This window comes from Phyllostomus discolor, chromosome 9 (assembly GCF_004126475.2).
Source record: "Phyllostomus discolor isolate MPI-MPIP mPhyDis1 chromosome 9, mPhyDis1.pri.v3, whole genome shotgun sequence".
Lineage (NCBI taxonomy): Eukaryota > Metazoa > Chordata > Mammalia > Chiroptera > Phyllostomidae > Phyllostomus > Phyllostomus discolor.
This window is the reverse complement of record NC_040911.2, coordinates 13,280,928-13,307,217: the sequence shown is the minus strand read 5'-3', so window position 1 is coordinate 13,307,217 and position 26,290 is coordinate 13,280,928. Positions and strand designations below refer to the sequence as shown.

Below are 26,290 nucleotides of genomic sequence, written 5' to 3'. Positions count from 1 at the left end.
TTACCGACAGGTGGCCCCGCCCCGCCTATGTGCTCGCTGGCCTGCTTCCGGCCGTGGTTGTGCTCAGCAGAGGTGGGGAACTCAAGGCCAAAAGTCGGATCCAGCTCCCACCCCAGCTTCGCACAGTCTTGGCAGGCTGACTAAAATTAAATGTCATTTTTTGGCTGCACTTAACCCTCCACATTAAAGAACAACAAATTACGTGCATATTAAAATGAAATAGAGGGATTTTCGCCCCAGGTAGTGAGCATTCTTGTCTAGAGCTTCATTGCAATATGGCAGGTTGCTGGAAGTTCGTTCCCAGGAGAATGCTTGGCAATGATGCAAGGGGACAAACAATTGCTATCCGTCACCTGTGGTGGCCCGTCCTGGGGCCTTGCTGCTCCAGTCCTGCTCTGAATGGCTGCAGGAGGAGACAGTGGGCGGGGCGCCACCGGTCTGAGGCCATGCCAACGACCACCGAAGGGACTAGGGAAAGGCCTGGTGGCTGGAGCCGCGGGCCTGCTGCCCAGGGTACTCTGCACGGCATGGCAGGAATTCAAGCCCAAGACATACGAGTGAAGGTTCTAGGGGATTCGGAAGTGAGGAGGCTGACTGGGGCAGGTTGCCGCCTCGCGCCAAGGATGAGGACAAAGCAGGCACAGGCCTGGAAGACGAAGTGCGAACAGCACGCCTCGGGCGCCTTCTGCCTGTGCGTGCCTCTCGCGCCTGTACTTTCTCTTTCTTCCTAATTTCAGTACCGTTTTGTCCTCTCTATTTATTGTGTCTTTCTCTTTAATTTGCTGGCAAGAATTTAGAGTTGATGTCCATTTTTATATTTTGCCTATGACATGAAAGTTTGAGCCCTGTTACTAATTTTCTAAATAGTTCAGTTGAAAATCATGCACTTTTCTCTTAAGAGAAATGAAATAAGCTCTGAAAGTTGCTAAGTTCGACGAGCACGCCCAACTTCTTTCTTGCCTCTTGCCATTGAGTAGCCCAGAGAAGCTACCGTGTGCCTTCCCACCCCTGCCCAAACCCTGCACCTGGAGAGGGCCCTGGGCACGGTGGGCAGGGCGACCACACCGCTGAACCCACCCCTCTCCGCTTCCTTCTGCCTCGGGCCCAAACGTCACACCTGAAGCCATAACAGTCATCGAGAGACAGTGAGGAGGACAAAAGATCACAGAGATCCCGGCCTGGACGTCCCTGGGCTGCACACGCATCCCAGGGGAGGCCCACTGCCCCATCTCTAGTGTGAGAAAAATTATTCTTAAGCCACCATCTGTCACACTCGCCATCACTCCCTAGCAAAAGCATCCCTATGTGATAGAAACTGCTTCTTACTTTCACTTGACTCTAAAATGGTTTGTTTTCTCTTAGGGTCAATAAATGTCTATGTGAGAAATCTTTCTCCGGTATTTAGAAGATCTACACTTTTCTGTTAGCTGTAGTTTCAAGTAACTTTTTTCTGGTATCAGTTCTTCTAAATTATATAAAACCTGGCTGACTCCATCGAGTTTGACTATAAAAACTATTCACCACAGCGTTCATTCCGCCACACCCTAGAGCAGACGGCTGAGTGGGAACACAGCAAGGCCAGGGAAAGAGGACCAGAAATGTTTATTGACCAGACAAGAGGAAGTAAGTTATCTTACCTGAACACCAGAAACACAACTCTTTTCGGGAGCCTTTCAAAAAATCCTGACTTTAGTTATTTTCTTTTATAAGTAAAATAACCTGTGGTGTGGTTTACTGGAAACTGAAATCTACCATACTGCCACATGGCCCGTTTCCTGCCGGCAGGAAACGCTCTGTGCAGTCAAGGACACAATACCACTGAATACGGTTCTGCACGCCTGGCCAGCTCCGGTGAGAGTTTTCTTCCTGCTACAGTAACATGTAGGCCTCACTTTCACGTATGGGCTTTTCACTCGGGGTTTAAACCACACACACACACACACACACACACACACACAGGATTCCCTGATTTCTTCACGAACGAAGCCATTCAACAGCCATTTACTGAGGCCCTACCACTCTGTGCCAAACATCGGTCCATGCACAGCACCTTTCTCTTAGCAATGTAACATAACAGGTCATTATTTTGTCCTCAACCAATTCAATCCCTTAGCTACAGATTTGGAATGAGTTAAGGTAGAAAAGAAACATCCACTGGAATCTGCTTTAAAAATTACATTTGGAAAACACACCACTAGCAAAATTATTTGAAGGTGTCATGAAATGGAGATGAATGGGTTAGAAAGAATGATCCAACATCTCTAAACATAAAATACAGTATAAAGACAAAATGGCACACCTAAAAGATCAAGGGACCATCACATAAGACAATTATCCCAGGAATCATCTCAAAGTCTGTTCCCCCCTCGACTTAAAGGTGTGAGAAGCAGCTGACCTGGGCCCACAGGCAATTGGAGCAAAAGAGAGAGTAGAAAAGTCGGGTCTGATTCCCAGACTTAGTTCAAAATCAGAATTAATGAAACCACTCAGGATGACACTTAAAATAGTCTAATCTGTGAATACTCTGGGGAGACATTTTAAATGTAACATATTACAATGACAAAACTCCCAAACAACAAAAAAAATTAACAACAAATAAGACCACCATTAAACATTTCTTCTCTCGGGAATTGCTTGTTACCACTTTATCAGTCCCACAGATTAACAGATGATATCGAGATAACCTCCAGCTGAAAAGTGACATTAAAAAAAGACAGCGAGGGTGCACAGACGTCCCTAACCAGTGAGCTCCCAGCGGCCTGGCTCACACTGTAACTTCAGACACTCGGAAAGCGAACGGAAGTGTCTAGACACACACACTCCCAACTCCGTTTTCCTGACGCTCAAAATATTATTTATTTGATCTCTGACACTTCTGAACATCAAGTAATTGTTATTATTGCACGGGTTTTCTTTCTTTAAATTAGTTTCAATATTTACATTTCTTCATGGAAGAAAAAAACTATCTCACCAAGGAATGAAGTTAAATCTTACCCATGCTTTCAACAAACTATGTGTCTGTATGGCCATTTTTTTCCTTTGTAGGTTAAAGTTTTCAAAGCAGCTTTCCTAGTAAGAGCCTCTTCACTGGGTATTTCCAGTCTTAAAATGAAAAGGAACACTCCCTGCATTCGAATCTACTCACATTTGCCGTTTTACAAGAAGACCGTGCCACTCGCCTCTGCCACTGGGATTTGAAAAAGCCCACAACACTTCACCTTTACGCTGGGCTAAACTCAGGGTAGCCATAAACACTTTGAAGTAATACAAACCTAAATATTCCTGCTAGGCAAACGGAGCAGTGGAACCGAATCATAATGAGCTAGCAGCTGTCACAATATGACCACAGTAACCAAATCAAAATATCAACCGCTAACCCAGATGAGATTCAAAGGTCATTCTATAAGCCAGCAGCTTTCTTCAGTTATGCCTGACACCTCGATCTATTCCTGCAGTAAAATGTTCCACTGAGGTAATTTAGAAACCAGTGACTGTACAGTGGGAAATTATTTAGTGCGCTGGTTAGAGTTCCATTAATGGGACTGGAACCAAAACCACAATAAGGAAACCGAACCATTCACAAAGGGACACGTGAACACAGCAGCTGATGCTGAACTAAGCTGCAGCCAACCGTACAGAGGTATCACTTTTCACATCCTGCAGTTACCAGAAGCGTATCTATAATCTTATTGGCAACTTGCTCACTCAAACAATCTGGTTTTAAATTAAGGCTCTAGAACAATAGAAGGAAAACGCATCCTTAGATCCTTCCTTGGATCAAAAAGTTTTAGCTGGATAATATATTGTATCCCATTGTAAAAATACTTGGACAATTCCCTACAGAGTTTAATGCTTGGCAAAGAACCAGAAAGTAAAGTTTTAAAAATCCATACTCTCTGCATATAGTTCTTGCCAGGAGTTCTAACTATCCCATAGCACACATACAGTCCTCTGAAAAACGAGACTGAGACCCTTGGCCTCTCCATCCTATCAGCATATCCTGAAAGCCACCCACTGACCACACCTGTATAGGTTTAATCAAACCATTCAAAACGCCAGCAAACAAGTTTCCAGCAGACCAAGTGTACAGTATTATCATTAATAATCACAGGTGGTCACAAGGAAGGAGTGATGTGCTCTCTCTTGGTACACAGGACACAGACATTCAAACAAAAAGCAAACTGACCCAGTGAAGGCAATGAGTGAGGACTCGGGGAATGTGCGGTAAAAAAACGTATTGATCGGTCGGTGCAGGCAGCCAGCTATGTGACTTGGTGTTTCCATCTCTCCACTCCTCCACGCTCCCCCACACCAAAGGAGAAACAAAAAGCCACACACACATATTTTTTTAAAATAAATTTAGGGCCTTGCTGTTTCATCTCATTTAATTATGCTCTTCTTTACAGAAGGTACGCAACATCAACTTCCGACACCCTGTACGACAACTCAAACTACAGAGAGGAACGGAAGGAGTAGTGCAACCGTGCAAACCAAGAAGTGTCATTCATCTTTCCAGCATAATAAGCATGCATGCACGCACACTTGCACAAGTGCTCTTGTGTTCATTTGTTTATTTGTAGTTTAGGGATTCATGAACTATCAAATCGGGTACTATATTCCGATATGAAAGCTTATTTCTAAAAGAGTAAATTAATGGAGTCCCTCTTTTAATCTTCTAAATTATCACCCGTTTTTCATAAATGAGATACACAAATTGAATTTTATTATTTGGGTGCTGAACAAGTATTATATTACACAAACTACCATTTATGCAAACTGTTCATGTGAAATAACAAAGTTCAGAATTGTCATAAAGGATTTTATTTGCATAAAAGTGTTTATGAGCAAATGGTAGCAATTCCTGCATCCTTTCTCCCAAAGAGTATACTGCCATAAAGAACACAACATATAACATTAATTTACCCCCCAAAGGAGAGAGTGGTTCATTACTTTTTTCTTTCTTGTAATAAACTGAATACCACTAAGTAAACAGTCTACATAAAAAAAAAATCAGGTCATCTGCAGTTAATAACTCTTTCCAGTAAAATTACTGTCACTTGTTTCTGTAGCAGACACCTAATTCAGTTACTGACTTGACTGATTTGACAATAGAGAATCTGGTCCAGTAAGGAGGCTGATTTATTTCTGGTGCTATAGAGCTTCTACCCTAACGTGACATCATAGCAGGATTAAGTCTGTGATGTGTGGAGAAATCCCTCCTAATTAATGAAAAGGAAAGATTTTGAGAATGGATATTGGAGTACTGTCAAAAACTTACATTAAGGTCTAATACCTTCTTTTGGTAGAATGAGAGCTTCGACAAAGACCACAACACAGAGAACATGGATTTGTACACAAAGAATGGTTTGGAATATACCATATATTCTATGAGCTCAATTGTTCTCTATGCCAATAGGTCTCACTTTGTGTCTTTGTCTCCCTCTGTAAACTGGTTGCCTTTAATTTCTTGAAAATGACCTATCTTCTCTTTGTAAAGATGCAGCCTCACACCAGGCATCGCTCATCTCGAAAGTGGCTTCATTTGAAATAAACAGCAGCTTGAGCAAAATCAATGAGAATCTTTGTTCCGGAATCTAGCCCTGAGATAGTCGAGCAAATCAAGAAGGCGTTTGGGATGTGAGAAATTATAAGGGTGGGAAGAGTTGTTAATGCAGCATCATAGTCAGTTCTCTAAAAATATTTCGTAGAAATTCTTCTCTGAACTAAAAATGCAAGGTATTTCATAGTTGTTTAAATGTCTTTTTCCTCCCTTTTTCCCTCTGTGCACACTGCACCGCACCCTCTCGCTCTGAGGGCGACTGCTCTGACCCCAGTCTGACACCGCGCGGTTCAAGTCAGATAAACCATTTAGCCCAGGCACAATTCTTTTCTGTGCAAAAAGCTGCTTGAGGTGGAAAATGTAGCAGTTTGTAAACAATACAGAGCCATGTTTCAGACCAGACAGCTTATCTAACAGAGAAGCCCTTTCATGGGGAGCAGTGGGTGGGAGCCCCCGACACAGCAGCATTTCCTACCACAATGCAGGAGACTGTCCTGGCCTCCATATTTAAGAGTTTAATGGGAAGGAGGGCAGCCGGATAAAAGAACACAGCTGACTTTGACTTTCAGCTCAAACAACAAGTCTCTCTGCGCTAGCCTTGGGCTCTCATCCACTTATATTTTAAATATGATTTGGACTGAAAAGTGAATTTGGTTGGTAAAACAGTTGCCCACAAGGACACAGGAACAAGTTATTGACTATTTTTGTATCACTTGATGTAGTCTGTAAGAAATTTATCAAGTTATTCTTTGGGGAAAGTTTTTTACATGAACTTCTTATTAGGAGGAGTAATTTATTTATTCTATTTGACTTTAGCTTGTCAGAGGATAGTTTTGGAATCTGCTAAGGGAGTTCTTTAACACACTTTTTAGGTGCTACTGCTCAAGATTTTCTATTTTCAAATTAATTTTTTCTACTTTATAAATTTGGGTAGGGATGAACAGAGAAGCAATAGCATCAGAATTTACTATTGCCATTAAAATGATCACTATTGTCAGTGAAGCAGCTGAAATTGTTCTTTAAATTTTAAGTTGATAACTATATCCAGCCATCTGCACACAGCCTGAAACAGAAAACGCGTTGCACCTTTCTATTGACAACTGATTAAAAAGCAAGAACAACAATGACAAAAACCTAGGGCTCTTGGTTTAGCTACAAAGTTAAAACAACCGATACATGAAATTTAACTTTTTAAAGTTAAAAAAAGCAAAAATGAAAAAACAACATAGAATCAAAGACAATTTTGTGGTTCTCAAATTTGGGGTGGCACAAGGGGCACAACGTATGACATTAGCCATTAAAAATAAATTGCTAGTATTTCTCTGCGTTATCTATTTACGTTAAATATCTAAAATTCCTCAGAAGGATTCAATGGTGCTTTTTTGGGGGGAAGGGAAAGACAGAAATTCAAATTCTAACCACCTTAAATGACAAGTATAGTTTCAAGGCTTAAAAATCAAGACATTCTTTAAAAGCATTTGCCATTATGGTTTCAGAATGATACAATTATGGCTGTGTGTTTTCCTTGGAGTATGGTACAACAGCTTGCACCGAGAAATTTAACTTCATTTATTGATGGATTCTCAATAGAATTTGGCCAAGTTGAGAGATTCACTAATATTGTTAAAAACTCACATGTACTAGAACAAAGATCATTTTTTCAATCAAACGTAAAGTAACCAGCTATTGAGACCTTTTAAGCCATTATGAATGATCTTTTCCTTGTGTAGGTTACTGCAGTTAAATGAACACTCTACAGTGCGGTCAAAGCAGAAAACTATGCTAAGGACACAAGCAGGAAAGGCATGCTAGACACTCAGACTCTCTCAGACCACACACAGCTCACTCCCATCAGAGTGGGACGAGGACCGCCGAGACTACCAGCACTGAAGTCCACCCCTTGGTAAATACACAAGCAGATTTTACAGTCAGTTTGAAGGCACTACTCTGACTTCCGCACAATAGACCTATTAAGCACACTATACCAACTATTAAAGGGGTTTTCATAACCCCTGTTAATGAAAATTCACAGCTAGTGCAAACTGTATCTCATCACCAACTGGCAAGCCAAATGATATTTTTATTTTAAATATTCACCACTTTGATTCCATCAACCTTTACCTAGAAAACTACTATTACAAGATTAAAATTGTGACAAATGCTTTACATCTAAGGAAGACAAAATTTCCATGTAGATTCAGTGAAACTCTGTGATTCCCATGGTCATGAAACTTAGTTCTGTACACTGTATTACCAAGCACGGACTATCAATATTTTCCTACAATTTAAAGTTACCGTAGCAAACTGACTAAACATCCGGGTTCCTGGAAACATAACATCTGCCTGGCCTCATGTTCTGTACAGGTAAAACATTCATTCAAAAAATCATATTAATTTAAAATTCGTCTTACTTTGTATTCTGGAATTGACAAAAGGTGGAGAGAGATTGTCATGTGACCCAAGGTCCCTGCTGGTCATGTGGTCATAGGGAGTCCCATCTCCATAGTTCTGTAAAGAAAACAACAGCGTAACTTCCCATTGTACATGGAAAAAACCAACACACAAATATGCCCCCACTGCTGAGACCTCTCTGATAAAAAAAAAACAAAAACAAACAACAACCAGAGTCCACCATTCTGCCCCAGGAACTTCATCTTCACAAGCCGGTGGTTAAGAGAGGGCTCTAGAGTTTGCAGAGGTCAACTTTGCCTCGTACTTGCTGTGATGTCTAGGAAATAATAATAATAGAACCAACTCACATGAAGTTGTTGATGTGATTAAATTAAAAAATACATGTAAAACACCTGACATATAAAATATATTGTAAATATTAAGAGCTATTACTTTGATAAGCCCGCATTATTTTTTTAACGGCCCATAGCCTGTAATGAATAGCTTTTGGGAGAGCAAGGCAGAGCCTTTACAAAACATTTGGTTTTTATGACATTGAAATTTCAATATTTTGTTATAGTTGTTATTGTAGTTGTAAGAGAATTGGATCACTCCATAAGTAATTAACAGATAGATGTTAAAATTATTATTACAATAGTACTATGAATGAGTATTACAACTTTAGCATAAATTAGTACTTCTGGATTTGGACAAAGTGTGCCACAAAAATTGGTTTTAAAGCACACTTTAATTTCGTTGTTATTGTAACTCATTGTTTTAATGGGAATTGAAAATTAAAATAATGTTTTGAAACTGCTCAGCCACCTACTTTTCATGGAGGAATCGATGTCATATAAGAAAGAATATCATGTGTATTATATAGTTCAGATTTCAATCTACTAAGGTGCACTAAGTAAGCGAAAAGGAAGAAACTTCAAGAAGCCATTCTGCTCAGCTGGGTGCACTGCCCGTAAAGACCAAGTCAAATTTACTCGGAGGTGTCAGTCGGCATGGGAGCTGCAGGGCAGAATCTGCCACATAAAAAAAGACGGATGCTGTACGACAAATGAAAATGCACGGCAGCTCACTGGAGAATGAACGGAACCCTTAAAGATCCAAACCAGCCTGTTCTCAGTTGTCTTTCCTCATTTATAAAAATTAATCTGAATGGTGCTGTGATGTAATGCTGTCAACATGTCCGTGTATACGAAAATGTCACATCACTAGCATGGGTTTTACACTCACTCATTCTATACCAAGCATTGCACAATACTAATTGTTATTAAGTGACCCCTTCTAAATAATATTCTAAACACTTAATATACATTATCTCATTTAAACCTCAGCAGAGTACTGCAAGGCAGCTGATAACATCACCATTTTCAAATGAGAGAAGAGAGACTTAGGTTGTACGGGCACAAGCCAGCTAGAGCAATCTGTCTCATGCAAACTCCCCGGATTTAGAAAATATGAATTGTAAAATACTGATTCAGGGTATTCACCAACGTATTCCACGAAAAAAGTGGCAGAGCAGCTAATAAACACAAAATAGAAGTCAGAATGATCCTAAATGGGTCTTGTTCTCAGAAATGTAATTAAAAGCACTACATGTATTAAAATGAGAAATCTTAAGAAATTAAGTCTGAATGAACTAAACAATAGAGAGAAGCACTGTCATCTCCTACACTCGCTGTCAAGGGGGATGGATTTATTTCTGCAAGTGCAGACTGTAACACGAGGAGGAGGAAAGATTTCCTCAACCCATCCATATAATGCATTAGAATGTCAAACTCGACAGCTGGTACGAGGGCTCAACAAAGTTACTGTTAAGCTTGGAGATCCTGCTGTACCCTGAAGACTAGCGCGGGAACCACAGGGCCAAAGGACAGGTAGAGATGAATAACTACGGCTTACTGGAATGTCTTCATTTTGATGGCTCGATCGCCTACCTTCCTTGACTCTTAGGATGAAACGGAGACCTTCCTCCCCCACCCCCAACCCAAATTTATGTGAATACTTTGGGTAAAATGTTACCCTCCCTCCAGAATGTCTCATCTATACAGCTGGTTGGGGGAGGGGCAGATGTTTGTTCAGCTATGGGCTCTAAGTCTATTTTTAATTTGGGGCATTATATGTTTATTACAAAAGCTGCCATGGATTTTAGGGAGCCTAGAAATGATTCAGCTGAAGAAAGGTTGTAACTCAAATCGTATCTATTTAAAGGTGGAAGGAATATAAAAGATCCTCTGATTCTACTTCCTCACTTCATAAATTAGGGAAATGAAGATCAAAGAGGTGAAATGACATGCCCAAAGTCACGTACATACGAAAACACAGACTGCCTTTCCCACCCCATTCCGTGATCTTCCTGTTACATCCAAACTAACAACCAAATATGAGGAGCAAAAATATGAGACCAAATAAATGAATGAATCCCACTGATGACCAAAGCCACTACTGGTGAGATAATGGCATGTTTACAAAGTGAAATCAACACAGATTTATTATGTAGATTATACTGATAGGCTAGACCTTCATTCAATGTCTTCAGAATTACTCAATAGTCTATTTGCACCAATATATTACAGAGATAGGATTTTTTCCAAAGTTGTGCCATCTACAGAAAAACAACTTTCTGCAATACTAGATCAATAACTGGCAAGGCCAAATATTTAATGAAGGATTTTTCTTCTGGTTAGCAGAAGTAGAACAGGTGTCAAACTCAGCAACAGCATCCCATAAGAGAATGAAAAAAAAAAAATCCAAACACAAGCTGATCCTCATTAAACTTAGTGAGCATATATGTCTGTGCAGTCGCGTTTGTGCTCGAGAGAAACTCACCTTCGGTTTGTCAATTTACATATGTGGGATGTCTGGATGTGGCAGAAAAGATTAGATATACTTACCCTGGATGGGCTTGGATGTCCTCCATTCCCCCAGGACCCTGAGCTACTTCTGTCTTCTACATCTGGGGACAAGAGAAAAGTTCTTCAGGCTTTCTTGTAATAATTCTTTCTTTTTGTATATGCACTTTTAAATTAATGTTTCAAATTAATCTCCTGTTGCCTTTAATTAAGAATCAGGCACGGGGCTACCACGATGATAGTAGCTTCTGACCCATCCACTTAAATTAACTCATTTAAATTCACAGCAAAAATGAACTGGACCCTCAGGAACCAGAGGTATGAACATGGAAATTACTTCCACCTTTCACAACATTTCACAGCCTCAACTTTCACTGACATGAAACTGCACTTAATGTTTCATTTAAATCTTTTGGACAAAATGTAAAAATACAGTAACACAACCTTAACACACAAAAAAAGTTAAATTCAGGTAACTAGGCAGACTAACATCAGCAGCATTCACTCCATAATGCTCCTGAATACTCTTTGTTCTCCAGCCAAGTCTCATCACACCAGAAAACAGACAGGCAAAATGCACACGACAAAAAAGAATTCGGTCACCTGTTTCTACCAGTACACTACATGGAAGCTAGGATTTTGTTTTTTAAGTTAAGGCAACACTGTCTCCGTCTTTTAAAAATCTTTTTTTTTTTAGTAGGTATGGCTACTTGGCCTACAATCCTTAATTTGGGCACTGAGATGTGGACATTAAAGCTGCGGAAGTTCCATGTGGATGAAGGATGATGAAGAGACCCAGGTGAACTATGGGAAAGTAGGAATTCTAAAATCCGTAGCAGCAAAGTTCTGATGCTGACCAGACTGCTAAACACCCAGACAATGCTTCACGTGGCAAATACTCGGGATGGAGAGTTCAACAGCTACGTTATCCTATTAATTGCTTAAAACATAAAAGTGTTTTAAAATTTTAAAGATCAGTCACTCTATATTTAGAAACGGCTTTGAGATTTTTGATGAAAGGCCCTTTGTAAGTATAAAAAGTTTCACTGTTCTATTATTTTGATCACGGCTGATAACAGATGGCCATCACAAACTTCCTCTGACAGAACTGAAGGAGGAGGTGTGAAACTTTGGTTCAGCAGACATAATCCCATTTATTGTGTTTCCTAACATTTCAGTGATACTGTTTATTCTCTTAATGCACTACTGTCATTCCTTTTATTACTGCTATTTTATTACCAGCAGAAGTAATCATAGTATAATTAATTGACTTATTATTTTTGATACAGTGGAGTACACAGCGTTTTAGAATATCTTAAGAGATGGAAAAACAACTCTTAGGACTAAACTTGAATCCTTTCTTTTTTAAACAAATTCTGGATTTTTGTTTTGCTTTTTTGCTTCAGAAGATAATGCAACTGCAAACAGATGTCCTCTGAGGACAGCTAAAATCAGGGACCGTGAGTTTTAAGGAATGTCAGGAAAGCTCCGGAGGGTACCCTCAATCTGGAGAGAAGTCGCAATGCTCTCCCCAAGCCTGTCTAACAACCCGACCTCCCGGCCCAGCCCGCGCGTGCTGCACTGAAGTACACGCAGAGGTGACTCAGAACCCTCTGCATCCTCACATGAGTAAGTTTTGTAGCTTGCATGCTCTTCTTCATCTTTAAGCAAAAATCACATATTTCCAACACAAACAAACAAAACCTGTGTAAGCGACAAAATTCCCTCAAATGCAGCTTTTCGGAAGTCTAGCATATCTTTGATTCCTTCTAACCTGCAACAGCCAGCTTGGGTTAACTGGAGAAATTTCTGCTCTTAAATTTGGCCAAAAATAATGCAGGAAAAGAGCTGAATCCCTATCTCTACCTTAAGATGTCATATTGTTTGGACACAGTTTATCTTTTTCAGTTTTCAAAAAGTAGGCAGAGACAAAGAGGAAATAAGACCACAGTAATGCCAGGTCGGTGGTCCTCCACCAGTGGCAATTTTGGCCCCCAGCAGACATTTGGCAATATCTGGGGACATTTTGAGTTGTCACAACTTCGGGAGGGGGAGGAGAGATGTACTGGCATCCTACACATACACACAGAAGTCCCCCACAATAAAAAATGTTCTGGCCCCGACTGTCAACTGTGCTGGGATCGAGAAGCCCTGCGCTAGACGCAAAATCATATTATGGCGCAAAAACAAAAAACTAAGTTAGAGAACAAATATACTAGAATTTTATTTTAATTTAGCACAAACTCTTACTAAATACAGAGTGACATGCATTTTTAACCCCAACTTGAACTGGACAGTTTCAAGAGACCTTCATATACATGTTCTGTGCCCTAAATAAAGGAAAAATGATGGTCAGCCATGCAGCCTGCTAATTAACAGGCAGATAAAACACATCAGAACTTGAGTATTCCCAACTGGGCAATTTCAAAAGCGAGCAATCCACTAATTAAAAATGCTGGAAGTTTAGTTTTTTTTTCAAAACAGGTTAAATACTGGCTAGGTTCCTTCGCAAATAGATTCTCAACCAATCAAATCTAACTGCTGTTTTGACATCCCTTCCCATTTCCACCTTTCTGATTTCCTGACTCACGCTGGGCACCTTCCTCCCCTTTACTGCTCTCTTTTTAGCAGGTTTTTCCATCTCTTGGCCCCCTGCTAGATCTAGAAGATAAGGGCAAATCTCCCGCTCTCCAAAACCTAATAGAACAATCATATGATTTCTGGTTATATTTTATCTTTGAAAATGGATCTGTGTTACTGGTGCTCATTCATCCATAGCAAGAACACACAAGGCTGGAGCACGGATATTTGTAACTCGTAATGAATGTAAACACGCCACGTTTATGTTTTTTGTTCCTTTCTTCCCTCCCACTGTGCTTCATCAGACCTGCCAGTAAATTAGCATGCATTTCCTCAACGACTATTCCAGCAAGTCTCAAAGTGCGTCTGAGGACCACCCTGCATCCGAATCATGTGAAATGTTCATCAAAAACCTGCATCTTAGGGTCCATGGCAGACCCAGTGAGTCCAGATCTCTGGGGACAGAGCCAGGAAAAAAATAACAACTGTGTTTTTAACAAGGTCCCCAAGTAATTTTCATGCACACGGGAGTTTGAAATCCACCAGCCTACTCTAATGCAACAGGAGACACAGATGCACGCCCGACACCAACAGTTGCATGTCTCACTCCCCGCCTTTAAATCCCTGCCTAGGGTGCTGGATTCAGCAGCACTCAGTACACACTCCCAGCACATCTGCATCCCAGTGGTTCCTGCCCAGACTCACTTTTTCTGTCAACCCTGCACATGGCCGACACTTGGCCCATGGCCGACACTTGGCCATGCCTTGTATATCTGAACATTGCACACACACTCTTATACCTCCCTGTTTTTCTACATCCATTCCCTTTGCCTAAACTGTTTTTCATCTCTCAAAAAATAACAGCAGTTAACATTTAGTGAGCTTAAATATGTGTCAGACGCTGTGCTAATAAGCGCGCCGATGTACTAACAGTATCCCTATTTTATATATGAGAAAACTGAGGCTTCGATGGGACAGGGAACTTCCCCAAGGTGACAATAAATGGCAGAGCTGGCCAACACAGGTGCTGCCATGCTAAAAGCCAGGGAGTGCTTTTCTCCACCACGAAAACACCCCACTAGTAAGAACTTCGGACCTCTCCATGACCAGCCCGAACGGATGTCACCTTCAGCCACTTCTCCCCAGGCAGAGCAAATGTGTGTATTTGGCAGTTTATGTCCATTCTTGTGTCCACAAAAGATTACAGAATTATGTACCACACCAACTACATGAAAGTGAATACCTGAAGAAACCCAGAGACTGGAAAATACAAGGAGAAGAACAGTAAAGCCGTAGGTGTGATGAGCTTACCCAAAAGCACAACAACGGACGAGAGAGGGGGTTAAAACCTGAGATGCTCCAGAGCGGGTAGAGCGAACAGGGAAACGAAGTTCCCACCGAGCACGGATAAAAACACACAGACTGCTCAGGGAATCCACTGAGGCCACGAATGAAAAACTGCCTGGGACAGAAGCCATGTGAAGACTTAGCTCTCGCCTCTCCCTTGCTCTGCTGCCACCTCTCTCCAAGACCAAAACAAGTAACAGAGGAACAATACCCTAGGCGGCAGAAGAGCAAGGGGAAAGGCAAGTGGAGGATAGAAATTATTCTTCCACAAGATTGACATGGACTGGATCGTTCAAGATTTTTCACGTGTACTTTACCCCGAACTCGGGGAGACACACACGGTCACTCCCACGGACGGACAGTTGCTCTGGGAGGGAGCCCGACAACCCACAGGTTCCTGAAGCCCCTCTAACACGCTGGACATTTTGGCGAGGTTGAGAGAGGATGAGGACTGAACACTCCATTGAGAGAAAAGATACAGACATGACTTTCAATTTCTATGATTTCCCATCTACATTCATTAAAGTTATGGTTGGATTCCCCAAATTTCCCTAAGACCGACACTCTCAGCTAGAGCGAACAAATAGCAGAAAACACAGCACTGGGAGCTGACTCGGAAACCTGGACCATAGTAGCGACTCTGTATTGACCAGCTCTAGGGCCTGAGCTGGTCTCTGAACCCATTTTTCGTCAACTGTAAAATAAGCGGGTTTGATTTCCATGCTTGGAAATAGCACAGGCTGGTATATTGGGAAAACTCTCCCACAAAAGAAAACGATAATGATGGATAAAAATAAATTAATCTGCTTTAAAATACCAATCAGCTAACTAAGAGAGAAAGGAATTATCAAGCCAAAATCAAAGTGAATGCTGGGACCCAGGGAGGAAGAGAACACATTTTGCCCTGAGGACACCTGCCAACCTTAAAAATTTAATGGCCTCTTGGGTCTAAGAGAAGTCAAGTGAAATCCTAGGACCCACCCAAAATAGGCATTTAACAGGAGATAAGGGAATAATAGGATTTCCAACCTCAAGGAGTTATTATTAAAGTAAATGAGCTCATTAGTACTTGTTAAACACTTAGGGAAGTACCTGGCCCATAGTAAATACTCAGTAACCAACATCTGCCACGAGAGCCTAGTTTACTAATACTGCCCCAAACCTAAGATAATGAAGCTCCAAACCGTGATCCAGTCAAAGAAATCTGCTTTCCAGTCAAAGAATCTGCTTAACAGGTTAGAGACGTTCAAATATTCTGCTGGATTTTAGAAATAGCCAATACGCTCAGAGTAAACAAATCTGACATCCATGAACCTCGACGGCACAATCACAGTGAGAATTCAACAACCATTAGATTTGTTTTGTGGTTTAATTTACCTTTAGAATATCTTCTTTACATCTTACCATTTTTTTCAACATATTTCTGTGTGTTGCATAAATGATATGCTGTCAAAAGTTATGTATGCAGACCGACAGCCCAGGCTAAGAACACAGGCCAAATATTATGTAGGTTTGAACCTGATCTGAAATAAACAAGTGTGAGAGTTACCTAACTCTGTTGATTCAGGATCATTACAGTTGTGTACTGGTTCTTTCCAAACTTCACACCCAGATCACGCCAAACACCCAAGACCCTAGAGGTTCATGAAGTCAGAAAACAACCAAAGTGGGTTTTTTTTTTGCATTGTTCTAGGAGTCTACAGGTTCCTACTTTTGTAGAAATATATCGATTTCCTGATGAAAGCTTCCGCACAGTCAGAATGCACTGGGGGACTGAGGCTCAGTTTTTCCTGGAAAGATAACCACTCTGAAACATGTTGAAGTCTCCACGCTCCTAAATCCTTTTCTCTGAAACAACAGACACTATTAAATATCCTCCACATCATCATGGAGACTCACAGACTGCGTACATCTGTGGCTCCTACTAATTTCCTAGTCCAGGAAGAACCCTTGGCTGAGCCCTCCACACAAACTGAGATGGCATATGCTCTCCGTCAGTGCCAGATGAATTTAGAGTTCAAAATATTTCATCAGCAAAGAGCGTGTTAAGGATGTGCACATTTTCATTAGCAGCCAGTATAATAAGAGCTTTAAGTAGAGGAATCTGAAGTCAAAATTTGATTGCGAAGGCGGAGGAAGAAGAGCTGACGAGCTTCAAATATTGAGAGCCAACGTCCGCACTATCACGGTCACTTCTTTCTGTTTCTGTGACAGACGAGACACACTTCACAATGACTCATCTGAGCAGTGAGCGACAAGGAACTTCCAGCCCTTCCCCAACGGACCGAGCAAAAGACGAGGGCTATGGTGATGGGTCCTGCACGTACGACCCTTCAGATATAAAGAACAGAGACCTGGGCTTCCCATCTTTATCACCGCTGTCAATGCTGGCATGCTCGGCACTGGTCAATTTCCTTACCAAATAAACCTGAGAACTCAAAGGTCAAGCACAAGATGGTTTTATAGTTTATACATAGATATATAAATTGTATGAAGAAGGGTAATGTGAATATACTGGGCAGAAAAGTACAGTGGGAAAATTTGTTCAGAGAGGAATGATTATGGTATTTTAGCCTTTATGAACCTCCAACTTACATCTCTGTTAATGTATCCTTTAGAAGACTGTTTAAAACAATATTATTTTCCTTAAGTTAAAAAAACTAGCTTTCAAGAATGCACACTAAACAATCTCAGATATTCAAATATAACGTTAATTGCTTTTTTCAGTGCTATAAAACAGGGAAAGCGTTTTCATATAATATGAAATCCAGATAATATGAAAGTAAATAAATACAATACATAATGAGTTTGCCAGAAATATGCCAGTTGTGCTCCTTATTCTGTAACTCAAGAATCTTCTTAAAATTCAAGGTGATTAAAGAGTTATATTATGAAATTGAGGCAAACGTAACCTTGAAGTCCACATATCCATCCACATAATTTGGAAGTATCAATACCAATCTAACTTGAATAAGATTCTAACATGAAACACGGAGACATGGGTGTTATCTGGCACCCCCCCATTTCAGCTGTGTCAAACCGACTGGTTACGTCCTTCCTATAAAGGGAAGCCAGCCCTTCCAGGGCCTCATCTTTCCTGGCAGGAGCCCAGAGAGAAGAGCCATGAACAACTGAGGCAAGAGTACAATAGTGTGAGGTGTACGTGCCTCCTCTGACTTTCTAAAAGGTAACCAGTCTAAAAGCACTCAGTAATAATGTTTGGGGATGAGGGGACTTAAGCAAAATCAGTTGAGAATAACAATCGAAAGTAAGCTACCATACCTGAAGACTGTAAAACATACCATCTAACTCCAAAATTACATAGGTAAGCTTCAAAGTACCTAAATTAAAAGTGAATAGAGCCCTGGCTGGTGTGGCTCAGTGGACTGAGTGCCAGCCCATGAACCGAAAGGTCTCTGGGTGGATGGATTCCCAGTCAGCGCACGTGCCTGGGTTGCGGGCCAGGTCCCCAGTAGGGGAAGTGCGATCCATGTATCTCTTGTACATTGATGTTTCGCTCCTTCTCTTTCTCCCTCTCTTCCCTTCTCTAAAAAATAAAAATAAAATAAATATATTTTTAAAAAGTGAATGGATTTTGGGAAATTTTACATTAGGCACTTAATAACTCTTAAAGATGTAGTTACCAATAGGCATCACAAAATGTGAGAAACAAAAGGTAGATACTTTAGGAAATAAAATGTTAACAAAGAAATAAATTTTAAAATATACTTCATTTTCCAATAGAAGAGAATATATAACTCTGATAACTCTGTACATGCAATTATGTGTTTTTCAAATGATAAATTAATTTTATGGTGCAAAATTCATAATACTATGATGAATTAAGGTATACAAATTGATATTTAAAATTCCTATTTGATAAATAATTTATTACATTTATTCCAGTGGAGAGGGAAAAGGAGCCCAGATGAAACATAGAACAGTTTTATCGTTTCTCCTCTCCCCCCTCCATCCCTGTCCTCCCCAGGGTACCGTTCGTGTGGCTCTGGGAAAGGACTGCCGGCTTAATTGAAATATTCGTGGGCTGTAATTGCTCTGCATAACCACAATGGTCCACTTCTCCCAAACGGCATCCGTTCCTCTTACTTTCTTCTTTAGCTTCTCTTTCCCTGTGTACTTTAACTAAGTCTACATCTCTTCTCATCTCATCTCATCCCCTATTCCAGATGCTTGACTAAGACTGGTGAAGCCAGTTTTAAATATTCGGAAATCTTTCCTAAAATCCAGTTTTCTAGTACAACAACAATCACCCCCGTAAACTGATTTTCACTTTATTCTTCCAACACCCCAGTCTCCCACCTGTGTTGAACACCGAAGCCTCTGGCCTGCCAATGACAAGCAATCAATCTTACATGCTATCTTCAGGGGTCATGCCTTAGTTTTAGGCCAATTTTCTTTGTATTTAGGCTCAAACGTGCAAACCACACTATATTACTCTGCAAAACATCAATGAGAAGGCTTAATTAAGTAACACTGACAGATAAATCCATTTCTTTTGCAGTAATCAAATCAAAGCAGGTTGACATAACACAGGAACTTAATACAATTATTCCCTTGTAATTGGAAAAAGGCCCTTTACTTCTCATTAAAGCAATCTTCTGGGTATTGGCATAATAAGAAGGCTCAGAGTCTTAATACTGCCCTATAAAAGTCTCAAGATACAGACCCCTCAAGCAAACAAGCCAGATTATCTAATTCCTTGATCACAGCAGAGCATGTAGTCCCACTGTTTTAAACTACTAATTCTTTCTCTCTGCTGCAATTAAAAAGAGGTAAATCAGTATCGAACACATAAAATGAAAATCTGTAAAAATGCATAAACTGTTTACAGTTTTCTAGAACCATCTCCACATGTATTTGAAGGGGAGCAGTCCATTAAAAATGAATTTGAAATAATATAGAAATGTGAAATTTTAATAGCTTGGATCGGGACAGGGAGCATCTCCCTATTTTTACTTAATGGGCTCAACAGAATGTATTTGCCTAAATATACAGTCTGGTACTCAACCATACAACTGAAGTTCGATGATCGGAATTGTGAGAGAACAATTTGAAGACGACATTGGATTTTTGTGGTGTTTAAAGAACAGTAAGTCAGCTGGTCAGCTGGAGACTTCTCTGACCAGGTTGCAGCCCACAAAGAATGCAACAGAACACCAAGTTCATTTCCCCACACTATATACAAAGTCAGTTTTCATTTTTTTCACTCCAAGTTTGAGAAACTTTCTGCTACTTACCTAGTAGCACCTGATCAATCTCAAAATAATTCTAGCAACTCTTTCTGAAAAGAAACCTATAATCTAGGGTTTCGATTCCCAAATGTGGCTGACCATCAAAACACCCCAGGAAACCCAAAAGAAAAAAGAAAAATACAAAGATATTCCGGCCCCACCTGCAAAGTAATCAAGAAAAGATCAAAGACTAAAGTTCAGGAACAGTGTAATTTTAAATTCTTCCTACATTTCTCTAACTTTTTATTTTCAAAAGTTTTTAATTACAATGCAGTTAAAATGATGTGTTTGCTGTGTCTCAACCATTTTTGAGCAGGCTGCATCAGTCATATCCTTTTATCCCTTTACTACTTCTGTGTCTATTTCCTAAGAACAAGAACAGTATAGTTATCAAAATCAGGAAATACACCTTTGATATAATGGTTTTATCTCTTCCACAGTCCATGAATGATAACTGATCTCAACTACAATAAGCACATTTAACCAAGCACTACCGCCCCCCCCCCCCAAAAAATCCAGGATTACTCACTGCATTTAATCAGCACATCTCTCTTACTCTCTCCAGTTTATTCAGTAACAATTCCTCAGTCTTCCTTTTTCTTTTGTAATACTGGCATTTTTGGAAAATATAGGCCATTTATCTTACGGAATTATTTCTCAATTTGGCTTTATCCTATGCTTCCTCATTATCACGTTCAGGTGGACATAACACTACTTAAGCGGCCCCTAGTCTCCCAGGATGTCACATACAGAGCCACATGGTGGCACAGTGGTCTGCCCCTTCGTTTGTTATGCTAATCTCATCACCTGGTCAAGGTACTGTGGGAATTCTCCACTGTATAATTACAACTCTTCCCTGTGCAACTAACCAGAAATCTATGAGAGACACTCTAAGACCATCGCAACTCATTTTTAATCAAGTTCTTATTGAAAAAAACTCAAACGCTAAAGTGTGTAAGATAAACAGTGAACATTCCCTCAACACCCACTTCCCCCACCTTCATACCAGTGGTAAGCCTTCACGGTGTCCTAGGCAGCCTCACAGGTCCTCTGGTCTGTGATCAGTCGGTTTTTAGAACCACAGAAATGCAGAGCGAGAAACACAAAACTGGACTGTAATTTCTGTCCTATCTGCATCGGTAAGATATACTCCCCAGCTGTTTATTTATGCACTGGTGACATCTCAATGGATAAAATGACTAGTGGTAGCAGTGTGACCTCGGTGGGGGTGAGGAAGACAGCCACTAGAATACATGAAGACACATTATACTATTAACTTGGAAGGGATTCAGCCAAGACAAAGACAACCTACTAGTGAATCCATGCAATGCAGAAAACCAAGTTAAATAACCCATCCTGGAGTCCATGCTGCCCCGAACGGCTGCTGTTCCTGGCCTCCAGTTCCAGAAACCACAGTGTACACAGGAGATCCGCCACAGCAGCAGCCCTTCCCAAGTAAATCTAGTGGATCAGAGGTGCACCTATGACAGACCAAACAACCTAGCATGGCTTTCATAAGCTGGCAAAAAAAAAGTGCAAAACATCTAAAAGTTTTTAAAAGCGGTAAGTAAACTGATGACACCTTAAAAACAATCTATCCCCACGTTTGAGGTCAGGCATACAGATAATTTAAACACAGTCAGTAAAACTTGGTCATTTGTTAGAATACACGCACATTATGTAACACTGAGTGAGTCAGTTACCTTACTATTATCACTGTAAGGTGGAAATGGTCCCTTTTAAATCCCCGGGTGAAGCCCATGCTGTTTTATTTAAGGGAACAGTGCTGGTGGATTTCAGCTCGGACTTAGGAGATTTTCCCTACAATTCCATTTCAGCCAAATGCCTAGCAGACATTGGCAAAGGATTTTCTTAGTTGAGCTTACAAATGTGTGTGTGTGTGTGTGTGTGTGTGTGTGTGTAAGTCAGTCAGAGAAGTCTGTTTGGTGACCTACAGGGTTTTACATTTTATCTCACAATGATGTAATCATACTTTTGTGTTATGCTTTCTGATTTCTAAAATGTTCTTTTTTATATTCATCTCATTTGAAATGATTTATCTGGAATCACTGAAAGTATGAAACTGGTATGAAAAGCAGTTGCATACTTAGGTATAAGCAGACTAACCCCATTTTTCCAAAGCATGAAAATAAAAATCACCGAAACAGAAATTGGTAGTTATCTGATATAAAAGAGGCCATTCCATTCCCCTTGTTAATTCTAACAGGCAACAGAATACTTGCTTAAGTTCGTTAAAATACTTGCAAAAATAGGAAATTTGGATAGTGCTGGAATGATTGAGTTTTCCTATCTAGATGCAACATGCATGTTCAAATCATATGAGCAATGAAGACTTTCTAATCTGCCCTCCAAGCTGCCCTGTCCCCTGCACAACACCGTCTCACCCACATGACCCAAGTCGGGCACTATACAGCAGGCCTGGTCTGTAAGCACAGAAATGGACTGTAATTTCCCCCCAACTATGCTGCAACTCTCACTTTCACTTTCAAGTGCTCTAAAACACTCTTATAACTCAAGTAGTCAAAATGCATCTGCCTTTATATACTAGTCCAGCTTCTGAGGGTAGGAATCGAAACACATTGGAATCAACTGGCATTTTCCTAAGCTTAAATCAATCAAATTCATGGGAATAAGGATTTTGTTCTGTTAGTAGTTTTGCAACTTGGCCACAGCCTGCTTTTTGCCCATCTGATAAATCGATGGCGGAGACTGGTCAGAACGAGATGAGCTGCCGTGATGTGCCGGTCTTACAGATTCACCACGGGGACTGATAAAACCTGTAACTCTCCCTCAGGAATGGGAGAAACATCCTTAGTTTGAAAGGAGACCTGAAGATTGACAATAGCCAGGCATCCTGGGAGAAAACAAGAAGCAGGGAAGGGGTTCGGGGGAGCCGGAGCTGTCGGTGGAGAAGGATGATTTATCGGCTGAGATTAGCAGAAAGTTTGATTAGAAAAGATGCCTCCTGAACACAGCAGAGATTGCAATGCTACTTTAAGACGCTGGTGTAGGAAAAAACAGTGCCTGCCAAATGTGGTCTGTAACAGCACAGGCTAGCCATGAGTGACAGTGGGAAAATAGCCACTAAGCCAGATTTTATTTGATTTGTACTGATGATTTTTATTAGAATACATGGATCATTGCTTCAACCTTTCCATGTAAAACCAAATCAAATTCAAAAACTCACACATCAGTCACCTAACCTTATGTCATTCCGTCTGCTTTACTAAAGTTGAGCCACATTTCAGCTGATCTGTCCTCGATAAATCGTTCAGCTACTCAAAACTGTTGGGCCAAATTCTGGGAGGCAAGCGGTACACAAAAGAAACCGCTAAATCTGCAGTTACAATTAAGAAAGCCAAAGAAAAGAAATACTGCAAGCCTCAGAAATACAGAATGGAATCAAAGCAACACACAGTCAATGCAGGACAGGATGACACACACTCTCCTCACAGTATCAAATGGCTTGTCTCGTATCTTCCAAAGGCCCACCCACCCTCGGCTGCTTTTTCCCACTTAAATCCAAGGCTCTGGACAGGGCTTGGCAAAGCGGTCACTCTGTGGAGTCCTCAGTCATGGCACAGGGAATGGAATCAGTTCTACAGATTAACAATAATAATTCGTGCTACAAATTATAACCTGTATGATAAAAATGAAAAATACTGAATAAAATAATACATCTGTGTGAAGTTTCTATACTGTTTATAAAAAGCTCTCAATGAAAAGAAATGAAGTTCAATTCCATGAAACCTGGCAATGGGTTTCCAAAGAAAAAGAGCCTGTGCTGTATCCTACTTCCCGCCATGCCTCCACCTTATCCTTTGTGCACTAGCCTTTTCCTTTCTTCCCAAGCAAGACTGCAGATTAATTATTGTCTAGATGTCCATTTCTAGTTAAAAAGTCAGTTCCATCTTCATGGTTTCCTTTACTCTCCCAGACAAAACTCCTGATACGCATGCTGCTATCTCCTCTTCAGGAAGGTAGGCAACATTCCCGGTTAAAGGCTGTCAGCACGCCTCACACCCAACATCCTCTAGAGGCTGAGTGTGCACGGCTGAGTGTGCACCACACAGCAATGCCCTAGCTGAAAACTCAGTGCCTCTGAAAACCAGTGGTCACCAAACTCTCAGGTCTCTGGTGTGACCCTCCATGGCCCAGACTAGGCTGTCTTCCCCAGCTCCCATTTCTAGCCACACGCCCTAACCCTGACCACACAGGAAGTCTATGTCTCCCACCCGCCTTTGCAGTAAGGCGGGACCACGTGACAAAGATTTGGTCAATGGAAGGTGAGCAGAAGTAATGTTGCTTTTTCCAGTCCTGGCCACTAAAGCCTGCCATGTAATCCTCCACGCATTTTCTCCTCCCTCTTTGTTCCAGCCCCATGCAAAGAAGCTAGGGAATCCCTGAGGCCCTAGGGGATGGCCAAGCTGAGGCATGAAAAGAAACCAGACCTGGAGGACTGCAGGGAACAGAGCCCACCCCACAGGTCTTGTGACACCAGAGGGAAATAACCCTTGTGGTGCTGAGCTTCTAAAGTTTGGTGGTTGTTTGTTCCAGCAATTAGCATACTCTGACTAATGCATCCTCCAAAACAGACTTCCGTGAATTCTGGCGCTAGGATTCTGTCTCCCAAGCAAAGCAAACATAAGCAGTTAGAGCTGGCACTAGTCGGAACTGGGAGGCAGGGGAAACTGGTCTTTGAACTATCCTTCTCTCCCTTTCAGACTTGTTTTCCCCTCTTAGCATTTCCTCCCTCTGAGCACCAAATGTTCCCAGGCTGCTCAGTCTCATCTGTCTCAAGAAAATAAACCCAACACATTCATTAGCCATTCTTTCTTTTACCCATTATCTTGCAACCAGGAATGGTGAGCTGCTGGGTACTCGTGCAATTTTGGAGACATTTTTAACATCTCCATCCTATGCACCTTCATCTGTAAAAGGGGGATGATTACATCCACCTTCCACTACTGTTGTGATGATCAGAGATGCTTTAGGAAAAGGCCACGGGACCTGGAACACAGAAGTGCAACTCCTATTTTTATCATGACAGCATGATGTTTGACAAAAGTGGGATATAAAAATCAATATAAAATAGGGCTCTTTCTCTCTGAAATGTATATAGCCTAGATTGTAAGACATGAACAAACAGAAGTATTTAGGTACTGACAGAAAAATCTATGTTATGAAATTTTAGAGAAAGGAGAGTTATTCAGGCTAAAATCATTGCTTCTGCCACATGGGCAATCTAGGGCAGAGGAAGGAGAAAGAAAGCAGTGGCACCCTGGTGGGCTGCACCGACATAGAGATGAAGGTAATTTTAGGCTCAGTGGAAACGGAAGTCCCCTCACATAGAGAATTTATGAGCCCAGGTAAGTGGAAAGTCCAGCGACAAAGCCGGTTTCAGGGCTGGTACACCTAAGGGACTCATTACACCAGCGATGACAACTTTGCTATCCGTCTGCTGTGCCAACCCCCTATCGCCTTCGTCCTACAGCTGGAACTCGCCCACGGTGGTCATGGGACTCCCTGCACAACTCGCTTCCTCATCCCTCTGCTTGCGTGCAGAGAGTTAGGTTTACAAAGAGCAACATAGCCTCCTCCTAACCTTTGCCTTCATCGAGACCATCCCGGAACCCATCCCTAAATCCAGGGAAAACACACGTGGACGTATGGACATGCATAGACGTAGAAGACCCAAATTAAAAAAATAAGTCATGAAAGAATAAAACATGGCGAAAGGACAGGATTGCCTTGACGGGTTGAGCCCAGTCACAGCTGTCCCCTGGAGACGCAGTCGTCCCACACAGACTACAAGGATGCACTCACCCTGGGGAAGAGGATGTGTATGATGAGTTTGTGGTGGTGGGACAGCCACAATTGGAGAGCGAGCCTCAAGCATCCTCGGTGTATTCGTACAAGTGTGCGGTGTAGAAGCAAAGAGGCCTTTGGGGATGGATATGCAAATCCTACCATGCCACCCTCTCCTTTAAATATTTCAAAATCTCCCCACTGGTGTCAGGATCAGAGCAAAGGTCTTAATTATGGACCTCAAGCTCATCTCGGTAATGCACCCACACACCCTTGTCTTCTCTCCTCTCGTTACCCTGATCCCTCACAATGCTCATGCGCACCACTGGCCCTGCCACTGCAGAACTGCAACACGTGTGTCCTCTAGATCCAGGCCCACTGCTCCGCGGCCGCCCTTGGCCTGTTTCACTCCGATGTCAACTCTCGGCTGAATCATCCCTTCCTACAGGGAATCCCGTCCTCCTCCT

General features: G+C 41.4%; 1 protein-coding gene across 16 annotated transcripts in view; it reads right to left on the bottom strand.

Moving 5' to 3' along the window:
* Positions 1-26,290, bottom strand: part of TCF4 (transcription factor 4) — a 336,832-nt gene that overhangs the window by 213,846 nt on the left and 96,696 nt on the right. For all 16 annotated transcript variants that reach the window (XM_036010176.1, XM_036010179.1, XM_036010175.1 and 13 more), the window contains 2 exons: positions 10,858-10,919; positions 7,972-8,068 (listed from right to left, as the gene is read on the bottom strand). In XM_036010176.1, coding sequence (XP_035866069.1) covers positions 7,972-8,068; positions 10,858-10,919 — 159 coding nt within the window. The remainder of the gene's footprint in view (positions 1-7,971; positions 8,069-10,857; positions 10,920-26,290) is intronic.